General features: G+C 42.0%; 1 protein-coding gene across 4 annotated transcripts in view; it reads right to left on the bottom strand.

Moving 5' to 3' along the window:
* The window catches only part of DLG5 (discs large MAGUK scaffold protein 5), a 115,681-nt gene that overhangs the window by 51,313 nt on the left and 40,986 nt on the right, over positions 1-23,382 (bottom strand). For all 4 annotated transcript variants that reach the window (XM_087932188.1, XM_087932189.1, XM_026710945.2 and 1 more), the window contains exons 6-13: positions 13,342-13,601; positions 10,747-11,059; positions 6,278-6,508; positions 5,596-5,780; positions 4,428-4,553; positions 2,203-2,335; positions 1,915-2,042; positions 692-867 (exon numbers count right to left, since the gene is read on the bottom strand). In XM_087932188.1, coding sequence (XP_087788314.1) covers positions 692-867; positions 1,915-2,042; positions 2,203-2,335; positions 4,428-4,553; positions 5,596-5,780; positions 6,278-6,508; positions 10,747-11,059; positions 13,342-13,601 — 1,552 coding nt within the window. The remainder of the gene's footprint in view (positions 1-691; positions 868-1,914; positions 2,043-2,202; positions 2,336-4,427; positions 4,554-5,595; positions 5,781-6,277; positions 6,509-10,746; positions 11,060-13,341; positions 13,602-23,382) is intronic.

Here is a 23,382-nt window from a genome sequence, read left to right as displayed (position 1 = left end):
CGAACTGGTTATTTCTCTTCTAACTCAACCAATACAGTCCGTTTGGTAGGCATCTCTCATTCCAGCAGCTGATCTACCTTGTTTCTACCTTACCTGTAGGTGAAATCTTTGGTGTAAGTCTACAACGGTTTCTCCTGAAAACTCACCATTTTGTTTTGAGTTCTCAGCATCTGGCAGCAGCTAGGTGACTTTGGAAACTAAGCAAAGCCTGGTTTGGATTTGGATGGGAAAATTCCAAGAAATGTCAGGGGTCAGGCTAAATTGAGAAGTTTTTCTTTTTTACAAAAAAATCATCCAGAATGATACCGTAATTTATTGCCAAGGAAAATGCTGTATACGGCAAAATCCCGGACACCAACTAAAGAATTGAGGTTGACTGAGATTTTACCTTCTAATTTAGGAAAGAGGGTATCTTAAGAGCTACTCTGCATGGTGATACAACCACAGCTGTTAACAAAAAACAAAACCTGATGTTTTAGATCACTAATACCCAGTGGAAAACATCTTCCATAACAGGCATTTCAGTCTCACAGGAATACAAACCAGGAAAGCATACCAAAGTATTTATTCACTTTGGCAGCAAATCCATGAAGAATGCAGTGGAAACATTGACTGGATCTCTGCATGTTTCTTATGCATAGACAGCATGTATAAACAACTGCTGACTCTGAGAGCCGCATGAGGGCCTCACCTTTATGGCCTGAAAGGTTGATGTGCAGCGGTGTTACCACTTTCCCTCCTAAGGACTTCCTTCGGCGAACCACCATGTTGATCACTCCTCCGCCATTAAGGACTGCTTTGATCACTTGCTTTTTGTCTTTGTTGGTGAGGTCCACATCATTTATCTTCAGCAGCCAATCGTTCACCCTGGTTAATTAGAGCCAAACACATGACCCTTGACATGACTGAGTCACCTCATACATATTTCTGTTAAAGATCACGCAACTCCGTTCAGAATCTGCGATCTTCATTCTTAAAAACTTCTCGTTTTAGAAAATCTGCTTCTTAAGTCCTTCATTTTAACGGCGCCCTGGTGTTTCTCCTAATAATCCCAAATTTCATGTCCCCAATCCCAAATGAGCAGAACCATGGCACGATGTACAGTCATTCTCTTTCAACAAACACTCCTCTCTTGCCGGAGTCAACAAAACACCCATCACCTTCTCCCAACATTGGTACCAGTGGTGGTATGCTACTGGTTCAGCCCGGTTCAGCCGAGCCGGTAGTAGTGATGAGTTGTGGAGAATGAACCGATTCTCTCCGCTGTTCTGCTGTTGGTCCCGCCCGCCTGCCCAGGCTCCCATACAAAGCGTAGCTGCTTTGCACGGCACAGCAGAGTGCCGCACGGCAGCTGCTGAAGTGACCAGGAGAGTGCAGGCTTTCAGGAAGTGAGCTAGAATGCCTCTGCACCTGCACAAAACTCCTTTGCGCCTGTGCAAAGTGCGCATTTGGTACACGCGTGCGTGCAAAGTGTATGCATGCGTGCAAAGTGTGCCCACCATGCCATGCCCACCGAACCAGTGGTAAAAATATTTGAATCCCACCACTGATTGGCACCTCTTAAAATTTCTCCATTTCATTTTGCTATCTTTGGCAATCAAGAGGCAAGCAACATTTTAGCTATTTGATAAATAATTAGACTTCATATCGATGTGCTCCTGGCAAATGTAACTGCCAACTACCCTTGTGGTGCTTCATGCATTTATTTACACATGAAGAGATTTACATATGACAAGTGATAATGACAAGCAATGTTTACGATTTATCATTATTCTGCTGCTTTGCATGTAGACGAGAACTTCTGCACCAGAGACAAATTCTTTGTGCTGTCTAATTGCATTTCGCCAAAATAAAAGTATTCCATTCAAATGAAGTATTCGATTCAAGGGTTTGGACGAACTACCCACAGCATACCTCAGTCGTCCATCCGCAATGCTTCCTTTGTCGACTTTGGTAACAAAAATTCCACAGTCTCCAGGAAGGTAGGGTTCATTCACTCCTTCGGCCACATCAAAGCCAAGCGCCTTCAAATCCATGTCTTCCTAAAAGATACGAACACAACGCACATCACCTGTAGTGATTTCATACTAAAGACATTGTGAGCACATGTGAGATATTGCTTTCCATCCTCTCTCTGTTTGCCTGGAGCTTCCAAGGATCAGAGCTCTGTTGCCAACCTGCCACCGTGGACTTCCAACTTACCCTGTCTTTCTCAAACTCTACTACTTCTGTTTCCCACTCCATTGAATCTGTATCAATCGCTGAGTCGTGGGAGCTGTGAGCCATCAACTGTCGAAATCTTGCTTCTTTTTCCAACTGATTCTCCATCTTCTCTCTGTGGAAAGTTGAGCATGACAATCAAGATGAGAGGACAGCTTATTCTTTCTCACACTTACATGCTCTGGATGAGAAGGATGAAGGGGTCCCAATTTCAATGCTGGATTCCTCATGTTCCAATTTAATGTAATCCTGATAGCTGGTTAATAGGTAGGTGATCCCCCACAAAATTAAAAGAAATCTGCTAAGTGGGCAAAGAAGGAATCTCTCCTAACCCCTTCAGATTGGACTATTGTGGTTTCTTTGTCTTCCAATTAAAAGTTAGTCCTATAGACAGATCTATTCTTTCCTTCTTTTCCACATTTTGTGGGTTTACAGGTTTTAATACATGTTGTTTACCCATAACACTTTATATATGCATATACAAAAGTATGTGGATCTCGGTCTTTCTTTCTTTCTCTCTCTCTCTCTCTTTCTTTCTCCCTCTCTCCCCTCTTTCTCTCTCTTCTCTTTCTCTCTCTCTTTCTCCCTCTCCTCCCTTTCTTTCTCTCCCTCCCTCTCTCTCCCTCTCCCTCCCTCTTTCTCTCTCCCTCCCTCTTTCTCTCTCCCCATCTCCCTCCCTCTCTCTCCTCCCTCTTTCTCTCTCCCACTTTCTCTCCGTCCCTCCCTCTCTCTCTCCCTCTCTCTTTCTCTCCATCTATCATGCATAAACTTGCAATGTGTGAAATTCCGGCATTTGAAATTAAACAATACAGATAGTCTTACAACCATTTTTAATGTCTATGGAGAGTCTCAGTCTTCCAGGTCATGGTTGTCCCAAAAGTGCTTTTTTTTCCCAAGAGGTAACTGGACTTCCTGGTTTTTCTTGTGAAGACGTTTCACTTCTCCTCCAAGGAGCTTCTTCAGCTCTGACTGATTCTCTCACCATCCAATCAGAGCTGAAGAAGCTTCTTGGAGGAGAAGCGAAATGTCTTCACAAGAAAAACCAGAAAGTTCAGTTGCCTCTTGGAAGAAAAAAAAAGTACCTTTGGGACCGACTATTTGTTTAGTGAACAAACTTACAATGTCAGTGAAAAAAGTGACTTGTGACCATTTTTCACACTTACCACTGTTGTAGCATCCCCACATGGGCACATGGGCAAAATTTGGGCACTTGGCAACTGGCTCATATTTATGATTTCATTGTCCCAGGCTCACTTAACTGTGGTTAGAATGCAGTATTGCAGGCTAACCCACTGCTCATTGCCATCAGTTCGATCCTGACCAGCTGAAGGTTGACTCAGCCTTCTGTCCTTCCGAGGTGGGTAAAATTAGGTGGGTAAAATTTGGGAGGGCAAGAGGCTGACTCTGTAAACTTCTTAGAGAAGGCTGTAAAGCACTGTGAAGTGGTATATAAGTCTATTGCTATCTATCATGTATCAATGATCAACCATCCATTATCTATACATCCATCCATCCATGTCTGTCTGTCTGTCTCTGCCTGCCTGCCTGCCTGCCTGCCTGCCTGCCTGCCTATCTATCTATCTATCTATCTATCTATCTATCTATCTATCTATCATCTATCATCTATCATCTATCATCTATCATCTATCATCTATCATCTATCATCTATCATCTATCTGTGGTTGCACAGTGGTTAGAAGGCAGTACTGCAAGCTAATTCTGCTGACTGCCAGCAGTTCGATCCTGACTGGCTCAAGGTTGACTCATCCTTCTATCCTTCCGAGGTCGGTAAAATGAGGACCCAGATTGTTGGAGGCAAGAGGCTGACTCTGTGAACCACTTAGAAAGGGCTGTAAAGCACAGTTGAAGCGGTATATAAGTCTAAGGGCTATTGCTATTTGTAACCTCCCCAGCCAGCTTCTGAGAAGCCAAATCAATGGGAAAGTGGGATTCATTGAACAACCGTATGACTAACTTAACAACGGCAGTGATTCACTGAACAACTGTGGCAAGAAAGGTTGTAAAATGAGGCAAAGCTCACTTTACGACTCTCTCGTTTGGCGACAAAATGGTTGGGGTCAATTGTGGCGGTAAGTTGAGGGCTACCTGCATCTACATACTATTAAACACCCTGTCCTATTCCAAGGGTTGCAGCGGGGGAAAAAAGGCCCGACACAGGGGATGCAAACGAGTTTGCTATAACGCACTTCAGTTCCTTCAATTCACGTCCGGCGTCATTCTTCTGCTTCCTCATGTCATCCAGATTACGAAGCGCCTCCGCCAAGTCACTCACAGCTCGGTCTCTTTCCCGCCTCAGGTTATCGCACAAAGTCCTTCCAAGAAATCAAAGTGCAATGTGAGAGGGCTGCAGGGTTACACAAGGGTGCCCGCACCAGTCTCTGTGTTCCCCCCCTTCTGCTAGGACAGGGGTTGGCAACCTGCGGCTCTGGAGCCACAGGCGGCTCTTTTGGCCCTCGGCTGCACCTCCCCATTGGCATATCCCATCCCTGGCTGGCCCCTCTTCGCCCTGCCCCTCCTCGCCTGGCCTGAGAAGGTAAGGGGGATGGTGGGGGATGGAGACTGTCTCCATATTCCAGAGCAGGAGGTGACTGGGTGGGAGTGAGTGACCGTCAAGTTGGCCACGCCCACCCAATCACACCGGTTGTTAAATTATTGGCTCCCGGTGTTTTCTTTTCTGTGGGAAACAGGTCCAAATGCCTCTTTCAGGTGTTTATGGTTGCTGACCCCTGCCATGGGATAGAATACAGACTTACTTTAGGGACCGTTCAAAGTTACAATGGCGCTGAATTAAAAAAGGGACTTCGGTCCACTTTTCACCATTTGTGACTTTCGCGGAATTGCCCCATGATTCAAATTCAGTCACTTGGCAACTGACTCATGTTTATGACCAGAGCAGTGTTCCAGGGTCAAGCGATCCCTTTTTGTGACCTCCTGACAAGCAAAATCCATGGGGAAGACAGATTCACCTAACAATTGTCTGACTAACTTGTCAACCACAGTGGTTCACTGAACAATGGTGGCAGAAGATGTCATAAAATGAGTCAAAATTCACATTTAGGATGGTCGCAGTACCCCAGGGGTCATATGATCCCACTTTTGCGACCTTATGACAAGTGAATTCAAGGAGGAGTGTGACTAACTTATCAACTGTGGTGATTCCCTTGACAATGGAGGGAAGGTCATAAAAACGGGGCAAAACTCAACGTCTCTCTCAACAACAGAAGTGTAGGGTAATATTGTAAGGGTGTAAGTCACAATGCAAGTCACCAAAAACTGTTTCCTCCCACCCGTGGTTCCAAAAGTGCAGTACAAGTCCTCCCACACAGCTACAAACCCAATGTATGGTGGGTGTACCGTATGCTCTCTCGTTCCGAAACGATTTTATCCCGTTCCTGGAACGCCCAGTCTCGCCTGCATTTGGCGACTTCCGCCTCCTGAGTTGCTTCTTTCAACTCCTGCGACATGGCTTCGTATTGCTTCCGGAGCATTTCAATTTCTTTGTTCGCTCTTTCTATATCCAGCGTGGCCGAATCTTGTATCTAAGAAAACAGAACGAGGGATTCCGTTCACAGAATCAGAAGCTTCACTAGAAAGTGTGCAGAGAAGAGCAACCGGGATGATGAGGGGACTGGAGGCCAAACATATGATGAACAGTTGCAGGAACTGGGCCTGGCTAGTCTAGGAAAGAGAAGGACCAGGGGAGACTGTCAACTAAAAAAAATACTCCTTTGGTTTTTTTAGCTGCCAGAAAAAGGGAATGGGGGAAAAACAAGACATTCTTGAAATTCCTAGATAATCACCCTGGTAGCCCAAAGTTGTGGAGCATAAGAAGGTTATTGGAGAGCATGATGGATGACTCTTGGAGATGGATGTATCCCATTGGAGAGGTCACATCCAGGGGGTGGGGGGAAGACCAGGGTCAGGGGGGAAATGTATGATGTGATTTAATATCGGCTGCACCTAGCCACGCACCAACATGGCCTCCAAGGAAACAGAATCCCACATTGCCAAGTTTTTAAAAAATTAATATTGTTACCTGGCGAGCTTGATAATATTCTCTTAACAGATGGTCCCTCTGGATGATGGCTTCCGTCCTCTCCTTCCGGGCTACATCCCTCTCTTCCTTCACGGTCTCAATATCTTTACACGCCTGGTCCAGCTCCTTCTGGGCCTCAGCCTTGTCCTTCACTTCGTGGCAGTATTTTTCTAAGAGCTCATTCCTTTCGCAGATGGCTCGGTCTCGTTCCACCAGAGCAGAATTCAGCTCCTGAAATGGAATCAACTGTTAGGTCGGTTGGCCAAGTGACGAAGGAGACTGGACGCTAAAAGATATGAAGAACGGTTACAGGAACTGGGCATGTCTAGTCTAGTGAAGAGAAAGACCAGGGGAGACCGGACAGCAGTCTTCCAATATTTGAGGGGCTGCCAAAGAGACAAGGAAGGGCTCAAGCTGTTTTCCAAAGCCCCCAAAGGCCAGACAAGGAATAATGGATGGAAATTGGTCCAGAAGAGATTCAACCTGGAAATAAGGAGGAATTTCCTGACAGGGAGAACAATCAACCGATGGAACAGAAGTTGCCTTCAGAAGTTGTGGGAGCTTCATCCCTGGAGGCTTTCAAGAAGAGATTGATGACTGCCATCTGTCAGAAACGGTGTGGGGTCTCCCACTTGGGGGTTGGACTAGATGACCTACAAGGTCCCTCCCAACTCTGATTATCTGTTATCTTATCTGAGACTTTCTCATGTGGATGAACGCACAGCGAACTCTTAAAATCCCATGGAGTTGATCAAATCTCTGGGCATAGAATAGAGGTGGTTGTTGCTTTTTAAATTAATTTTCTATCTATTACATTTCTTGGTGTTTAATAAACATCGTGTTGTCTGGGTATTTAAATTACTTAACAATACAGATTCTCTTCTTACTCTCCACCCCCGTTTTTTCCAACCATTGGTAAAAATAAGTTCCATGTTTGATAATATTCTGTGCCTTCTTTCTGTTTGATTTTCCAAGTAAGTCTACCCATTTCTGCACAGTCTAATATCTTCTTAATTCTCTCCTCATCTTGCGGTGTTTCTTCATTTTTCCAATATTGCACAAAAATAATACTCGCTGCTGTTAGGTCATGTAATATTAAATACACACGTTTCTTATCATTTTTTTTCTGGCATCATCCCTAATAAAAACAGTTCAGGTTTGAAATCTACATGTTTCCCTATTATTATCTTTTCTACCCATCTACATATTTTTGCCCATTTTTTTTCTTTTCTTTTTTTTGCTTTAATACAAATCCACCACACAGGATAAAATGTGCCCCGGTTTTTTGTTACATTTCCAACATTTGCTAGAGGTTGTTAATAACTTAAAAGTTAAGTATTTTTTCTTTGGTGAGGGATGAATCAAAAATATTGTCTCAGGACCACAAAAAGGTGACAGAAGAAGTGGAATGTTCTGGGAGGAACAAGGAAACTATTGAGCCTTCTTCATCTTCTTCTATTCCTTTGGTTATTCTCCCTGCTAAGCACCTGAGATCATAAAAGTTACAGTGAGGAACCTAATGAGAAAATTGATACCACCGCGACATATCTCCTTTTGGAAGGGTCAATTTCATTTAGTGGGACATAAAGAAGAAAGCTAGTTTGGTGTAGTAGTTAAAGTATCAGGATAGAAACTGGGAGACCAGTCCTGCTTTAGACACAAAGCCATCTGGGTGACCTTGGACCAGTCACTTTCTCTCAGCCCTAAAACAGAGGCAGTGGCCAATCACTTTTGGAAAATCTTGCCAAGAAAAGTGTTTGAGAGTTGGAAAAGAAGAAAGAAAGAAGGAAGGAAGGAAGGGAAGGAAGGAAGGAAGGAAGGAAGGAAGGAAGGAAGGAAGGAAGGAAGGAAAGAAAGAGGGAGGAAGGAACTGATGGTATAATGGAGGAATGATTGAACCAAGCCATTCATCCCAAATCAAGTTAGAATTTCTTACCAACCTTTTGTGTAAAAAAGATTTACCATTAATCTTTTATATATTCTTGTTAAAATATCTCTCTTTTAATTCCTTGCACTGAATATATTTATCTTGGTACTTAAAGAGGGGTGAGGTGGGATAATTAAAAAAAGAAAATATTGTTTCCAGAGCTTTTTAATATCTGTGTTTTAGGTACGTATTTGTGACAGTAAACATTGACCATAATGTCAATGGGATATGATATTATTTTAAATATCTATTGCATCCACTGGACGTTATCGTAACATCCAACAACTTGCATTAATTCTTTTAACTGAAAAGCACACAAACATTATTGCCAATTTCTGATGCCAAATCTTACACCATGCTTTTTATGTAAACCTAGGCTTTCTAAAAAAAAATATATATATAATGATATATGAATTAAAACTTATGTATTCGTTATCAATGGGACCTATAGACTGTGAAGTGAAAACAGAAAAGTAATTTTGACTGCAGTTGCTCTACGAGTTAAAATGGTTGCTATGACAAGTTCTATTTTAATCTAACGCACGAGGATCATAATTATGTTTCTTCAAGCGTTGTCAACCCTCTGAAACGATTACTCTTAAATATCTAAATCTACTTGAATTGATATGAAATCCGACAGTTTCTTGGGAGATATATCTGTGGTTAAGCTAATGGAAAATAACATATCCAACTTAAATTCTTAATCTGCTATTGTAGGGAATCTCTTCATCACAAAATTATAGTTTCTTTTAAATCTATTTTCAACTCAAGCACATGGTTAGTATAGGAATTTCATTGCCATAGCATTAACCACTGATCTGCAAAACTTTTAAAGGCTCTCTTTACAGACAGCTACAGAGAAGATAAGTATCAAGGTTTATGAGTATCCAGTGTTATCCATTCATAGATAGATATCAGACAACCTCCTTTTGAATATCAGGAGGTCAAAATAGAATTTGTAGCCTTTACAAAGGCATCTGGCTGGCTAATGTGGAAACAGAATATTTGTTATATCCTGTTCTGTTTTATACTGTATATAACAGGACTGAGCTAAACTTGGTGGTGGTGGTGGTGGGGACATTATATTTAAACCCCAGAAGATGGCAGCATCTGGCTGATCTTGATGTCTAAGCTGAAAAGTTAAGCAAGATCACGCCCAATAAGTACTTTGATGTGAGATCCTATATAGACTAAACTAGGCTCTTATTTTTAAAAAATCCTGTGATGACCATTTTTTTATTAATTTGTATTTGCCTTTATTAGTTTTACAAATAACGCAAGGTGGGGAATATATCCACACACCAGCACTTTTAACACACAACAGGGAGGGGGAAGCGGAGGGTGAGGGAGGGAGGGAAGGAGAGAGAGAGAGAGAAAGAGAGAGAGAGAAGGAAGGAAGGAAGGAAGGAAGGAAGGAAGGAAGGAAGGAAGGAAAGAAAGAAAGAAAGAAAGAAAGAAAGAAAGAAAGAAAGAAAGAAAGAAAGAAAGAAAGAAAGAAAGAAAGAAAGAAAGAAAGAAAGAAAGAAAGAAAGAAAGAAAGAAACTGGCCAAGATAACACAGTCAGTTTTCATGGCTAAAGTAGAACTAGAATTCACCTAGTGACTGGCCCAAAGTCATTCAGCTAGCTTTTATGGCTAAGGTAGCCCTAGAATTCCCAGTTTCCCACTTTCTAGGCTGATGCCTAAACCACTAGACCAATCTAGAGAAGGCACACCTCAAAGGTCTTGCTAGGGGTCAGCATTTGGGAGAAGAGACCAGGAGGGTGCCCGCCCTATCCGACACGGTAGAATGGGCAAACACACTCATATCCCACAAGTAACCTGGCCCTGTGCCATGCCAGACTTTCATGGTAACCAGCTCCTCAAAATGTCAAGTAGACATCTACATTAGAACCTCACCTATGGCCTGTTTTTATGTATAGATAATTGTTTGGTGGGCCACGGAAGCTTCATGTTCTCCATCGGGTTGAACATACCTCCAAAGAGTCTAGCTAACCTATGGAAAGGGACATGGTGGCTCAGTGGCTAAGACTGATCACAAAGGTCAGCAGTTCGGCGGTTCGAATCCCTAGCGTTGCATAATAGAGTGAGCTCCCATTCCTTGTCCCAGTTTCTGCCAAGCTGGCAGTTCAAAAGCACGTAAAAATGCAAGTAGAAAAATAAGGGGCCCCTTTGGTGGGAAGAGAACAGCGCTCCGTGCGCCTTCAAAGGCATTTGGTCATGTGGCCAGTATGACCACGGAGACATCTTTGGACAGTGCTGGCTCTTCTTCGGCTTTGTAACGGAGATGAGCACTACCCTCTAGAGTTGGAAACAACCAGCACCTATGTGTGAGGGAAACTTTAACCTTTACTTAACCAGCGGAACAAGATTCTAAGAGGTCCCTTGCAAGTATTCCTTGCTCAAATTAATTGAGCAATGGGCAGACAATTGAATAGGCTCCTTGCTCAAACCAATCCATGGATAGGATTGCCCCAGACTATAACAAAAGCAGACCGGTTTGACTTCTTTCAACCCCAAAATGTCTCTTCCCATGCTATACCTGTCTTAATGCTTCCATTTCCTCGCTGGCCACTTTCTTCTCTGACGACGTGTTTTTCAGTTTCGACTCCGCCAGCTCCAGCTCTGTTTGAAGTTTGTCCACTTCTTTGATCACCTGATCCCTCTCGCTCATGATGAGGCGATACTCACTGAACACCGAGTCCCGCTCCTCCTTGTACTTCTCAGCATCCTTGGCGGCCTTGAGCTGCACCGTTTTGTACCGCGTGGCTTCTGACTGCAGCCGTTCCATCTCCCTCTGCAGCTCCTTGTTCTGGGCCGTAGCTTTGCTCAGCTCCTGCTGTATGGTCTCAAATCTGAAAGAAGAAAGCCAATGGGGTGGGGGGATCGTTTGCAGGAACGGAAAGTGGATTTTACATTCCTCACGTCACTTAAGAGCCAAAACACAGGAAGAAGAGGTAGTCAAAGAAACAATGATAGCCTGGGCGAAAAATGTGGGATATAATATAGAATTGGAATATTGGGAAAGAATGGGGGGGGTGGAATTATAGATTAACGCTATCTACAGCGTATAAAGAAAATACGTGCAAAATGTTTCATAGGTGGCATCTATCCCTCTCCCCGCCCTGCCTGATTGGCAAAGATGTTTGCAAATCAAAACCCAGAATGCTGGAAATGCAAGAATAAACAGGGTACATACTTTCATATGTGGTGGACCTGCTCATAAGCAAAAAAAATAGGAGTAAGATTCAAAAATGGTTAAAAGAAACAACAAAGCAAAAAAGTTGAATTTCGACCAGAACTGTTCCTATTAGGCATAATTAAGGGAGAATATAGCAAGACTGACAGATATATTATTTTACATATAACAACTGCTGCTGGGATTACATATGCACAGCACTGGGAACAGGGAGATATACCACAAGAGGGAGCACTGATAAGGAAAATTCTAGACTGCGTAGAAATGGACAGGTTGACTCTAGAGTTAAAAGATAGAGAGGAATAGATGTATTATTCAATCTGGGATGCCTTGTATATATGGTTTGAGAATAGAAAGAAAAGTAATACTGTAATTAATTAAAGAATATAAAGCTATATATACTGAATATTGAATTAACAGAAAATATACCATGTAACAAGTGGTATAAGCAAGGAGTGAGGAATAGAGAATTAATAGAAAAGTAATATGTAATAGTTGCAATGTAATAGAAAATTAAGTATAAGAATATGGTTAAGAAATGTAAATGATGTCTTCAACATTGATGCAATTGTTTTTTTTTTAATGTTTTTAAATTGTTCGAAAGCTGAATAAAGTTTATTTAAAAAAACGAAAGAGCCAAAACACAAACTGTTTAAAGCAGTCATAGAAGAAACAACGTGGCCCACTGTTCTCTGCTTTGCTCAGGGACGAGATTACTAAGCAGAGTTAAACTTTAACGCCAATAAAAAGTGAGCGGATGTGAGGAGTTGAGCTGGGTCTTAGTTTATCTCTTCAAGTGCCCTTTTCAAAAATCTACCTCACTTCAATCTCTTCAGAGGCAGACTGAGAATGAATGGAGACACCGTGGATAGAATCAAAATCACATGAAGTATTAGTACCACTTTGTAAAGCCTTAGTAAGACCACACCTGGAATACTGAATCCAGTTTTGGTCATTCACATTACAAAATAAAAATGTTGAGGCTTTGGAAAAAGCGCAGAGAAGAGCAACAAAAATGATTAAAGGAGTGGAGTCTAAACCATATGAAGAATAGTCGCAAGATTTGAGTTTGGCTAGTCTAGAGAAGGAAGGACTACAGGTGACATGATAGCAGCATTGCAATATTTGAAGGGCTGCCACAAAGAGGAGGGGGTCAACTTATTTTATAAAGCACCAGAAGGCAAGACAAGAAGCAATGGATGGAAACTAACCAAGGAGAGAAGCAATCTGGAATTAAGGAGAAACTTCTTAACAGTGAGGACTAATAACCAGTGGAAGGGCTTGCCTTCAGCAGTTGTAGATTCTTCACCACTGGGGGTTTTTAAAGAAGAGACTGGACAGTCACTTGTCTGGAATGGTATAGGGTCTCCTGCATGTGCAGGGGGTTGGACTAGAAGATCTCAAAGGTCTCTTCCAAGTCTATTCTGACTCTGGATGTAAGGACAGTCAACCTTTGTAGACATTTTAACCTCAAAACACGTGTCCATGTACATACACACAGACTCACACTTTGAACAGAGGTGGTATTCAGCTGGTTCTGACCAGTTCTGGAGAACCGGTAGCGGAAATTTTGAGCGGTTTGGAGAACCAGCCAATCTCACCTCTGACTGGCCCCGCCCCCATCTATTCTCTGCCTCCTGAGTCCCAGCTAATCAGCTGGGTCTTCTTTGGTTGCCCAGCACAGGAGAACGGATCTGGAAAGCAGGTTAGTGGGGTGGGAATAGGGATTTTGCAGTATCCTTCCCCCTGCCACGCCCACAGAACTGGAAGTAAAAAAAATTTGAATCCCATCACTGACTTTAAAGGTCAACTGACAAACAGGCAGTAAAACCAACAAGATTGGTTCTATTACGCCTACTTTGCTCCCGAGAGCACCAATCAAGAAAGTTGAAAGAGAGAACTGAGTGAAAACGCGTCTACGGAAAACGGATTTTTCACCTTCTCAGAGAAGTAGAACATTGCTGCTGGAAATGGACCGCTGTGTCTCTCTGCTTCATCAACATGTCCATCTGTTTCTGGAGTCGTTTGTTTTCTTCTTCAGTTTGCTCTAACCGGCTCAGGTCACTATTGTGACTGGCTATTTTTTCATTGTACCGTTTTCTTAGTACATCGTAGTCCTTCTTCACAACTTCTAGCTTATCCATGGCGGTATCGTAGAGCTTGTTCAAGATCTCCGATGACCCATTCTGCTTCATAACCTACGGGAGAGAAAGTCCCTTTTTAACAATGCTTTATAGGAAAAAGTGAGACTGGTCTCGGTCTCATTCTAAGCCCAGGAAAGCCCAGTGAGTTTTTATTTTTAGATACTGGTATATATTTTTCATTAAGGAATGATGCAGTGCAGAGGTGGGTATTCAGCAGGTTCTGACCAGTTCTGGAGAACCGGTGGAGGAAATTTTAAGTAGTTTGGAGAACCGGCAAATCCCACCTCTGACTGGAGATTTTACAATATCTTTCCCCTGCCACGCCCACCAAGCCACAAAAAATAAAAAAATTTTGAATCCCACCACTTGTGCAGTGTCCTAGAGGTGCAGCTCTCGCCTCGCAATCAGGAGGCTGTGAGTTTGATCCCAGAGAGAGAAATATCTGGTAGAGGCAGATATTTCTCTCTCTGGGCACATTGGTGACAAGAAGGGCATCTGGCCATTAAAACACAGGTCCATTCAGTTGCCCAGACTCCACCCCGCAAGGGATTATGGAGCTCCAGCAGGGTGCTTCATCCAACCAACCTCAGATAAGCAAGGAAGGCTCTGCTGAAGACTTGAATGGAGTCTGATCAGAGAACCCCAGGGCTGCAGCTTCCAAAAGTACAGGTAGTCCTTGACTTATGACCACAGTTGAGCCAGGTTGCTTTTTGTTGTTGTTAAGTGAGACATGTGTTATGTGAGTTGCCCCGTGTTACGATCTTTCTTGCCACCATTGTTCAGTGAATCACTGCAGTGGATAAGTTAGTAGCCCGGTTGTTAAGTGAATCTGGTTTTCCCATCTGGACTTTGCTTGTCAGGAGGTCATAAAAGGGGATCACAGCAACCATCATAAAAACGAACCAGTTGCCAAGCATCTGAATTTCAATAACGTGACCATGGGTGATGCTGCAAAAGTCATTTAACTGGGGAAAACCAAGTGGATTTTTTTCCCCAAGTGCCATTGTAACTTCGAACGGTTGCTAAACAGAACAGCGGTTCCATCATGGGCTACCAGGAATCTGCTCCTGTACCTTGGCCAGCAAAATGAAATTCAGAGGGACAAAAGAAAACTCCCTGACAATGAAGGAGAGAGAGAGCAAGTAAAAGGCTACTACCATGGAAACAGGAAGCTCGTAGGCAAGGAAGAAGATGGATAGAAAAATCAATGGGCATCTCTGTTGGAGGAAGGAATGGGAGCCCAAGGATCGGTCCTTCCAAGCTAAAAGCCATTGCAGGCCTGTTGGAAGGAGTTTCTGCCAAGCATCCGAGGGTCTAAATTCTAAGGCCTGCCTCCTTGTTCTCCTGAAATGCCACCAAGAAATTGGGCGTTGGTCTTACCTGACACGCCATTTCTCTTCGAGCTGCGAGGATCATCCAGCGAGTGGGAGGTGCTTTCTGGATGATCCAAGCAGCTCCTACTCTAAGGAAACAAAACTGATAGTAACTAACACCACAGGGATTACGTCCACTGATTGTTTTATTGCATGACAACAGGTGAACAATACAGGTAGGCCCCGACTTTAACAACCGTTTAACAACAATCGGAGCTGGATCTGACCTAGGCTTCACACCATCATGAACCTGACTCCTCGTCCCAACCAAACCCCTTTTTATTAGGCTAATGTGAATTCCTCTCATTCACATCTGGCAAAGTCGCGGCAAACAGTCTTTCACGGGGGAATTGCAACCACAGACCTTATTGGGCTTGGAGAGCCGCCAGGCCAATCGCTTCCAAGCGCAACGCTGTACCAGAAAATACTTGGCAAGGAGTCTCTGAGAATCATGAACAAATCTTCACACTAATTAAACAAACTAATTGTCTCCTGCAAACCCCAATCCCCTTTCACTTCTCTTTATTCCCCATGAGAGGGGCCATTCACCATCCACCTGTGCCTTTACTCCCAAATTGACCCTTGTTCCTTAGCTGTTCCCTTCTCCTGGTAGCTCTGTGCATGCGCACATCGGGAACAGGCTCCAGCTGTTCTTCTGCCCCACTAATCTCCTACTCTGATCTGATGACTGTTGGATGGCCTTGGTCCCATCTCTGCCTCTGATGCAGACCCCTCGTCAGAGCTTTCCCCAGACTCCAGGACTGGCCCATGTTCCTCCCCAAACTCCTCACTGTCCGAGTCCACCTCCAATTCCGCTGGCTGCTGGCAGGCCACAACAGTAGCATCCGCGTGGTCATGTGATCAAAATTCAGATGCTTGCCAGTTGGTTCGTACTTATGACGGTTGCAACATCCCAGGGCTTATGTGATTCCTTTTGTGACCTTCTTTTTTAATATAAACATTCCGTCTTCCATTAAGCAGTGTGTCATCTGGATATAAATATCTCTGTGCAATAACAATCACAATTGACCACAGTGTACATTGCATTGGTATTAATCTTCTAATCTTACGATAATAATATTGTGTATAGTAAACCTGTTCATTTCTCCCTCTTAACATGCCTTCTAATAAGAACATCATAATAATATTAAGCACAGCAAACCTAATAGTTGTATCAATAACAGTCATATTGTATACATCTATCTTAACATACTTTCTATGTTTCACTGATCTTTTTTTATTTCTAACTTCCGTTTTTCTTGTCTGACCATCAATAAAATAATTCCCACATCATATAATATTCAGTTTGTCCTTTCTCCTTAATTGCAAGTGTTAATCTGTTCGTTTCTGCACATTCTAATATTTTTTCTAATCACATTCTCGTCAGTAGGAATCTCTTCACTCTCTTTTGTAATCTGTCAAGCAAAGTCAATGGGGAAGCCGGATTCACTTAACAACTGGGTTACTAACTTATCAACTGCAGTGATTCACTTAACAACAGTGACAAGAAAGGTCGTAAAATGGGGCAAAACTTCCTTAACAACAGAAATGTGGGGCCTAATTATGGTCGTAAGTCTACCTGTACATTATAAAATGCAGGTATTTGCTGGGTACAGTGGAGTTAGTGCCATACAAAACCAGAACTTGTTAATCCTATGATGGTTTAGATATTCGTGAAACGTTCAAAGACAAGGAGAAAGTAAGTTTGTTTCAACGTTGAAAACAACTTTCTGAAAGGTTAATAAAAAAACTTAAGGTTCCTTGAATGGCAGGATTCAAGCTTAGCGTCCCACTGGCAGACAAATGGCACAGAGCATTAAATTATTTTGCTAAGACCTCCAGTGTTGTTAATTATTATGGTTAATAAATCATCATGGAAGACTCTTATCTATTTGACCTGATGGTACGTAATTCATTAATTGTTTATAAAAAAAAATTTTTTTATAAAAATGAAAGGGAAAGGAAAGGCAGTGAGGAAGGAAGGAAGGAGAGTGGAAGAAATGGAAGGGAAGGAAAAGGAAAGGAAAGGGAAAAGGAAAAGGAGGGAGAGGGAAAGGAAAAGGAAAGAAAGGATAGAGAAAGAGACAAAGAAAGAAAGAAGGAAGGAAGAGAAAGAAAGAAAGAGAGAGAGAGAGAAAGAAAGGAAGGAAGGAAGGAAGGAAGGAAGGAAGGAAGGAAGGGAAGGAAGGAAGGAAGGAAGGAAGGAAGGAAGAAAAGAAAGAAGAAAGAAAGAAAGAGATTTAATTTCTTACTTCCTTTTTCTTTATACCCCAACTGTTTTGCAGCATTTATAAACATTTATACCCCCTTAGAAATCATACTGTGTTGGTGCTTGCCTTGCTGTGTGATGTTTTGTATGCCTGGAAAGCATTGTTGCTTGAATTTGGTTAAAGAGCAGGTTATTCTGAGACCGAATGGAGCAAAAAATGAAGGAGGGAAGGGCTGGGAAAGACATTCTTGAACTGTGTGTAAGTTTCAGGCAAGCTTTTTTTTTTTTTTTTTTTTAAACAGTATCCTTTTTTCCTTGCCTTGCTTGTTTTCCAGATGTGGTGTATATTTCCTGCACTGGCTCAAGCGCCGTTCTCTTTGAAGTGGCTCTAGAAGCAAATGGTTAACCAGCACAAACTACCGTGGCTTGTTTGCTTGCTTTATATGTACATTTATTGATGTCACTCCTGTGTTTCCTCCTCACATAGCTAAGACGGCCCTCCATGCTAAAATGGAGCCACAAAATTCTGCAACAGCTGCAGCTTTTAAAGGGGGTCAGGCGATGAGAAAATACCAATTTATTGCTTCCTGTTTGAAAAATCGCTGAGCTCGTATGCACGTTGAGGCTAGTAAGTCTCATTTTTATGGGAGGGGAATAAGAGGAACTCTATAGTCTATAGTCCTTCTCTATAATCTCCCAAGTTATATAGACATCTTTTTCCCCATGAAGAATGGGTTTTGCTTTGGTGTGTTCCCTCTTTCCTCAAACCGAGTTAGAATTCAAACTTTGGTATGTACATAAAAAAGAAAAATCTTGTTTCTTTTATTCACCTGGAACTGGAAGAAATATATAGCTTGGTAATAATGCCTGAGTCAGAATGACTTGCAGTTATTTTACTGACTGGGTGTATAAACTTATCAACAAATATTCTACATTTGTGTGTGTGTGTGTGTGTGTGTGTGTGTGTGTGTGTATGTATGTATGTATAGATAGATAGATAGATAGATAGATATAGATATAGATATAGATATAGATATAGATATTAATTATATTTAGCAGTAGCACTTAGACTTATATACTGCTTCACAGCCCTCTCTAAATGGTTTATGGAGCCAGCCTCTTGCCCCCACCAATCTGGGTCTTCAATTTACCTACCTCGGAAGGACAGAAGGCTGAGTCAACCTTGAGCCGGTCAGGATTGAACTGCTGGCAGTCGGCAGATTTCGCCTGTCATACTGCATTCTAACCACTGTGCCACCATGGCTTGGTTTATATTTTTTATAAAAAATGTGTTGCATATTTTTAATAGTTTTATTAACCATAAATCTTTAAATAGGTTTAAAACATTTAAATATAATATTTATATTTATATTTTTATATTTATATACAAGAATCTGAGCTACTAACTGTCAAGGCAAATTGCCGGTAGATAAGAGACAATGGAATTCCAGGTGGGCCAATCAGATCTCTTTTGAGAACGAAGGGACTCAAGACCGATGATATATTTGACCCCTCCCTCGGTCACAGCCTGGTCGTCTCCTACACGCTGGGCCTCTATTATAGTCCCAGACCTTGTGCTGCAGTATATTTACTGATTACACCCATCAATGACTTTTAGTGCAACTTACTCAAGGCTGACTCAGCCTTCCATCCTTCTGAGGTGGGTAAAACGAGGACCCAGATTGTTGGGGGCAACAGGCTGATTCTGTAAACAGCTTAGAGAGGGCTGTAAAAGAACTGTGAAGTGGTATATAAGTCTAAGTGCTATTGCTAACTAGGAAGGAAGGAAGGAAGGAAGGAGGGAGGGAGGGAGGGAGGGAGGGAGGGAGGGAGGGAGGGAAGGAAGGAAGGAAGGAAGGAAGGAAGGAAGGAAGGAAGGAAGGATGGACCATGGTGGTGTAGTGGTGAGACTGTGGTATCACAGGCTAATTCTGCCAACTGTCAGTTCGATCCTAACCGGCTCAAGGTTGACTCAGCTTTCCATCCTTCTGAGGTGGGTAAAATAAGGACCCAGATTGTTGAGGGCAACAGGCTGACTCTGCAAACTGCTTAGAGAGGGCTGTAAAAGCACTGTGAAGCAGTATGTAAGTCTAAGTGCTATTGCGATTACATGCAGGGCTGGTGATTTTGGAGAGTAAAACCAAGGGATGAGAAAATGTACAGGAGGCAGATCAATGGACGACAGTGAGAAGTTGTAAAAACACAAACAAAGGGAACTGCATGGAAAAACTGGACGACCTAGAAATCTAAAAATAGAAGCGACAGGAAACTGCCAGAATTGAAAAGAGGGACACTGAGATCTTTAGGAATGGCTTGAAAGTTGCAAAAGAATTATGGGATAAACAACAGCTGGATGAGCCCCGCAGAGAAAGAGCTAAATCCATCAGGACAAGCCCCTGAAATTACAGATGTTCTGCCAACGCTTTGACTTCTGGGAGGAAAAAAAACTATTCTGACGACATGCTCAATTCTTATGACTTACAGTCTGCAAATCTCAACAGGGAAAATTACAAATCCCTTTAATAAAATGGAGTTGAGTTAAGTTGAGAATTTTCATGTCACACTTAAGTTGTTGGTTTCCTTGCAATGCAGGATGGCAAACAAGTGGTTTTCTTCCTTTTTTTTCTCAACTGTACTGAAAATAAGAAGGATAATTTATTTATTTATTTATTTTTTTCAATACATTTTTGTTATTTTTATTCCTTTAAATACATCTTTGGGTGAACAGTGTGGTTTCAGGTCTTTTAACAGTTTAAAGCCAACATGACTATAATTACATATTCCTACTATTAACTTTCTTATCTGATTTAATATTATTACCTATTACCAATTTTTATTAAATGAAAATAAGATGGAAAGTATGATTTGTGTAATGTAATGAGATTAGGGAGGGATTTTGTATTAAAAATATAATGGTGGCAAAATTAATATTTAAAAGGGGATAAATACTGGATAATATAAATTAAGATGCATTTATGAATGATTAACTGAATGATATAATTTGATAAATTTTGCAAATATGACTACTACAAGAATATGTATTAAAATGATATTAAGAATATAGATATTGATACAAAGTAACATAGGAGAATAAGAAGGGTAAGAGAATAAGAATTTATTGACAATGATGTGAATGTCCCATGAAGTGCTAAGTTCGTTTCAACTAACTACCTTGGTGCAGCTCCTCACAGATGTACCACTTTATTGGATGTTTTCAAGAATAGACTGGACAACCATTTGATTGGGATGGTGTAGGGTCTCCTGTTTGAGCAGGGGTTGGACTAGAACAGGGGTCACCAATCTTTTGGACCTCAGGGACCACCAAACTCATAATTTTAAATCCCACTAATATGAATTTTGATTGACGGTGGCTGCAGAAAAAAAAGTCTGCAGGAAAATTCCCCACCCCTTTTTCCTACCGATTGATTGTTCTTTATTTGGATTCGCAGGATACTATCTCCAGCTCCGTTCTCATGGGGAGAGAGAGAGAGAGAGAGAGAGACTTTTGGCTTCATGCAAGGAAAGCAGCAGAAGCAGCAGAAGTTTTTCTTTCTCTCCCCCAAACTCTGCCATAAATGAGTCTTCGCCGGTGCAGCCTCTTGGAGCAGGAGGCCTTGCAGGGTCCCAAAGATTCATTTCTGGTGGAGTCTGGGGGAGAGAAAGAAAGACTTTTGCTGCTTTTCTTGCGTGCAGCCAAAAGCAGAAGAAGAAAGAAGTGGAAAGAAGCAGCCCGATGGCCAGGCCAGGTGTGTGGGGTGAGTGGGGCAACTTCCCCCCCCCCTTACCTTTCCCTACTCCACTCACTACCTCGTGTTGTCCGCAATGCAAGTGACGCAAGCCTTGTGTTCCCACGCAGCCTGGATTAATTGCTTTGGGGGTGACATTTCTCTGCGGACCACCAAAATTTTCCCACGGACCAACAGTTGGCAACCACTGGACTAGAAGACCTCCAAGGTCCCTTTCAAATCTGTTATTCTGTTATAATTAATGTAGAAAAAAAGAGCTCATCAGCTTGAATTACCATTCTATCTAGATAAGGACAACTTTGGATGGGTTTCTCTCATTTAACGATTTGGCAACTTCTTGTTGGTTTGGCCAAGAGGGTTGAAGGGAGCTGGAAATTCGTCAGTTATTAGAGATACCTACACTTGAGAATGTGATTAGGAAAATGTGTGGAAATGAATAGATTAATTCTGGCAATTAAGGAGAAAGAGCAAACTGAATATCATATGGTATGGGAACTATTTTACCAATGGTTAAATAATAAAAATGGAAGTTAGAAATAGGGAACCAAAATAAAAAAATATGATAAAAAAGATAAGTAAATATTATGACTAGTATGTTGAATATTATTATGTTAATATTTTAGAATTAATATGTGGAACATGATTATGTTAAAGGTTGTAGAATTAATGTTAATTTAATGAAGTATGTTGTAATCTTGATTATTGTTTAATGAAGCTATTTGTACCCAGACAACCTACTATTCAATTGTAATGCCCCTGTTGGAATTTGAATCTGAGGAGGAAGATGAACAGCTGACAGGGAGTGGGAGTGTGGCTCAGTTAGCTGTGGAGGAAACTGGGGAAGGCCATAGTCCAGATGGGCAGAGCAAGGGAGAGGTAGAACAAGGGAGAGGGAGTTCAGAGGAAGACCCAGGCCCAACCCCCTCTTCATCCTAGGGCACACAGGGAGGAACGGAGAAGGGAGCAACAGGGGTTGCGTGGCTTACGAGGAAGGAAAGGGCCCTGATTCCCTTCATTAGGCACACCTGGGAAGAAAATTTAAAAGAAATACAGGCTGTGTGAGGCAGCTGCTGGGAGCAAACATGAGTTTATCTTGTGTTGACTTTGCTTATCTGTGTTCTCGGGAGTCACGTCTGAATTCTTGCTCCTGCCCTGCCAAACTAATTACCACATTTTCCCTTGATCGGACTTATAGTTACAGTTTTTGTTGACCAGATTTTGGACTTGATTCTGTGCAGTCAAAGGCTGTTCCTGGGAGAGTTTTTCTCCAGCCAGAAGGTAACCAGGACATTGGGGGCAAAGTTGGAGCTAATAAAGGGGCTCTTATTGATTAACTGTGTTGGCTTTGTGCCACGCCCCAGGTCATCACATCAACTGAAGATGGAATGATTATATTTAAAAAAATTATTTCAAAAAAAGAAAAAGAAATTCATCAGGTTTCCTCTAAGTAAAGCAGTGAGAATCAAGTCCAGCAGAAAGAAATCCAGGCTGGGTTTCCAGAAGCAGAATCCTATCAGAAGAGTTCCTTACAGACTGAGAAGATAAGAGATTTGTGCATTGATGTAAGGCAGCATCACAACGACCGAAATTCAATGTAAGAAACAAGCAGATTAAAAACCGAACGGCCTATAGAACATCCTGGTGAGATCTAATTAACATCAGAAAACCACTTTTGGAATAAATTATCTTCGAGCTATTGCAAAGCTGAAAAACCAGAAAGTGTATAAATAGACACACGCAACACTGCTTAGATTTGCCTTAGGAAAAATTTCAACCGCGGTGCCTAAATCCTGCAAAAATCATAGCTGAAAAGCCATCAGGGAAGAAATGCAACCAGTATGCTAATTAGATGAAAAGCACTACTAATGCATGAATGTGTATTTTAATTGTGGGAGAAAAAAAAAAAGACCTTTCCTATGGAAACGACAGCAGTCCTCGATTTACGACCACGACAGGGCCCAATATTTCTGTTGCTAAGCGAGACAGTGGTTAAGTGACGTTACTTGCCACATGCGTTAAATGAATCCCTGCAGTTGTTTAAGTGAGTCACACGGTTGCTAAGTAAATCTGGATTCCCAGCAGACTTTTGCTCATTCAGAAGGTCGCACAAAAGGGGATTGTGTGACCCCAGGACCCTGCAACCGTCGTAAATACGAGTCAGGTTTGCCAAGCATCCAAATTCGGATCACGCAACCACTACGAGTGTTCTGACCTAGGCTTCATCAAAAGTAATTAATATCAAGCTTGTTTTAAAAGCAAAACCAATTTCATTGCAACGCTGGGAATTCCTTTCATTCCCAGACAGAACTAATCTTAAATAGTTCCCCAAGATAAACACACACCTTTCAGTGCTATGGAATGCTGCCAGAAACAGAAGTATCCAATTATCTATAAAAGAAACCAGCTGAAGTACAGGAAAAAACCAACCAGATTACACAAAGCTTCAAGGAGGACTCGGAATCTATCGAACTACTTTGCTTCCTGCAAAGGTTTCATCATCTTGGCCT

Source organism: Pseudonaja textilis, chromosome 4 (genome assembly GCF_049901715.1).
Source record: "Pseudonaja textilis isolate UNSWEBS1 chromosome 4, rPseTex1.2, whole genome shotgun sequence".
In the NCBI taxonomy this organism is placed as follows: domain Eukaryota; kingdom Metazoa; phylum Chordata; class Lepidosauria; order Squamata; family Elapidae; genus Pseudonaja; species Pseudonaja textilis.
This window is presented reverse-complemented; position numbering and strand designations above follow the sequence as displayed.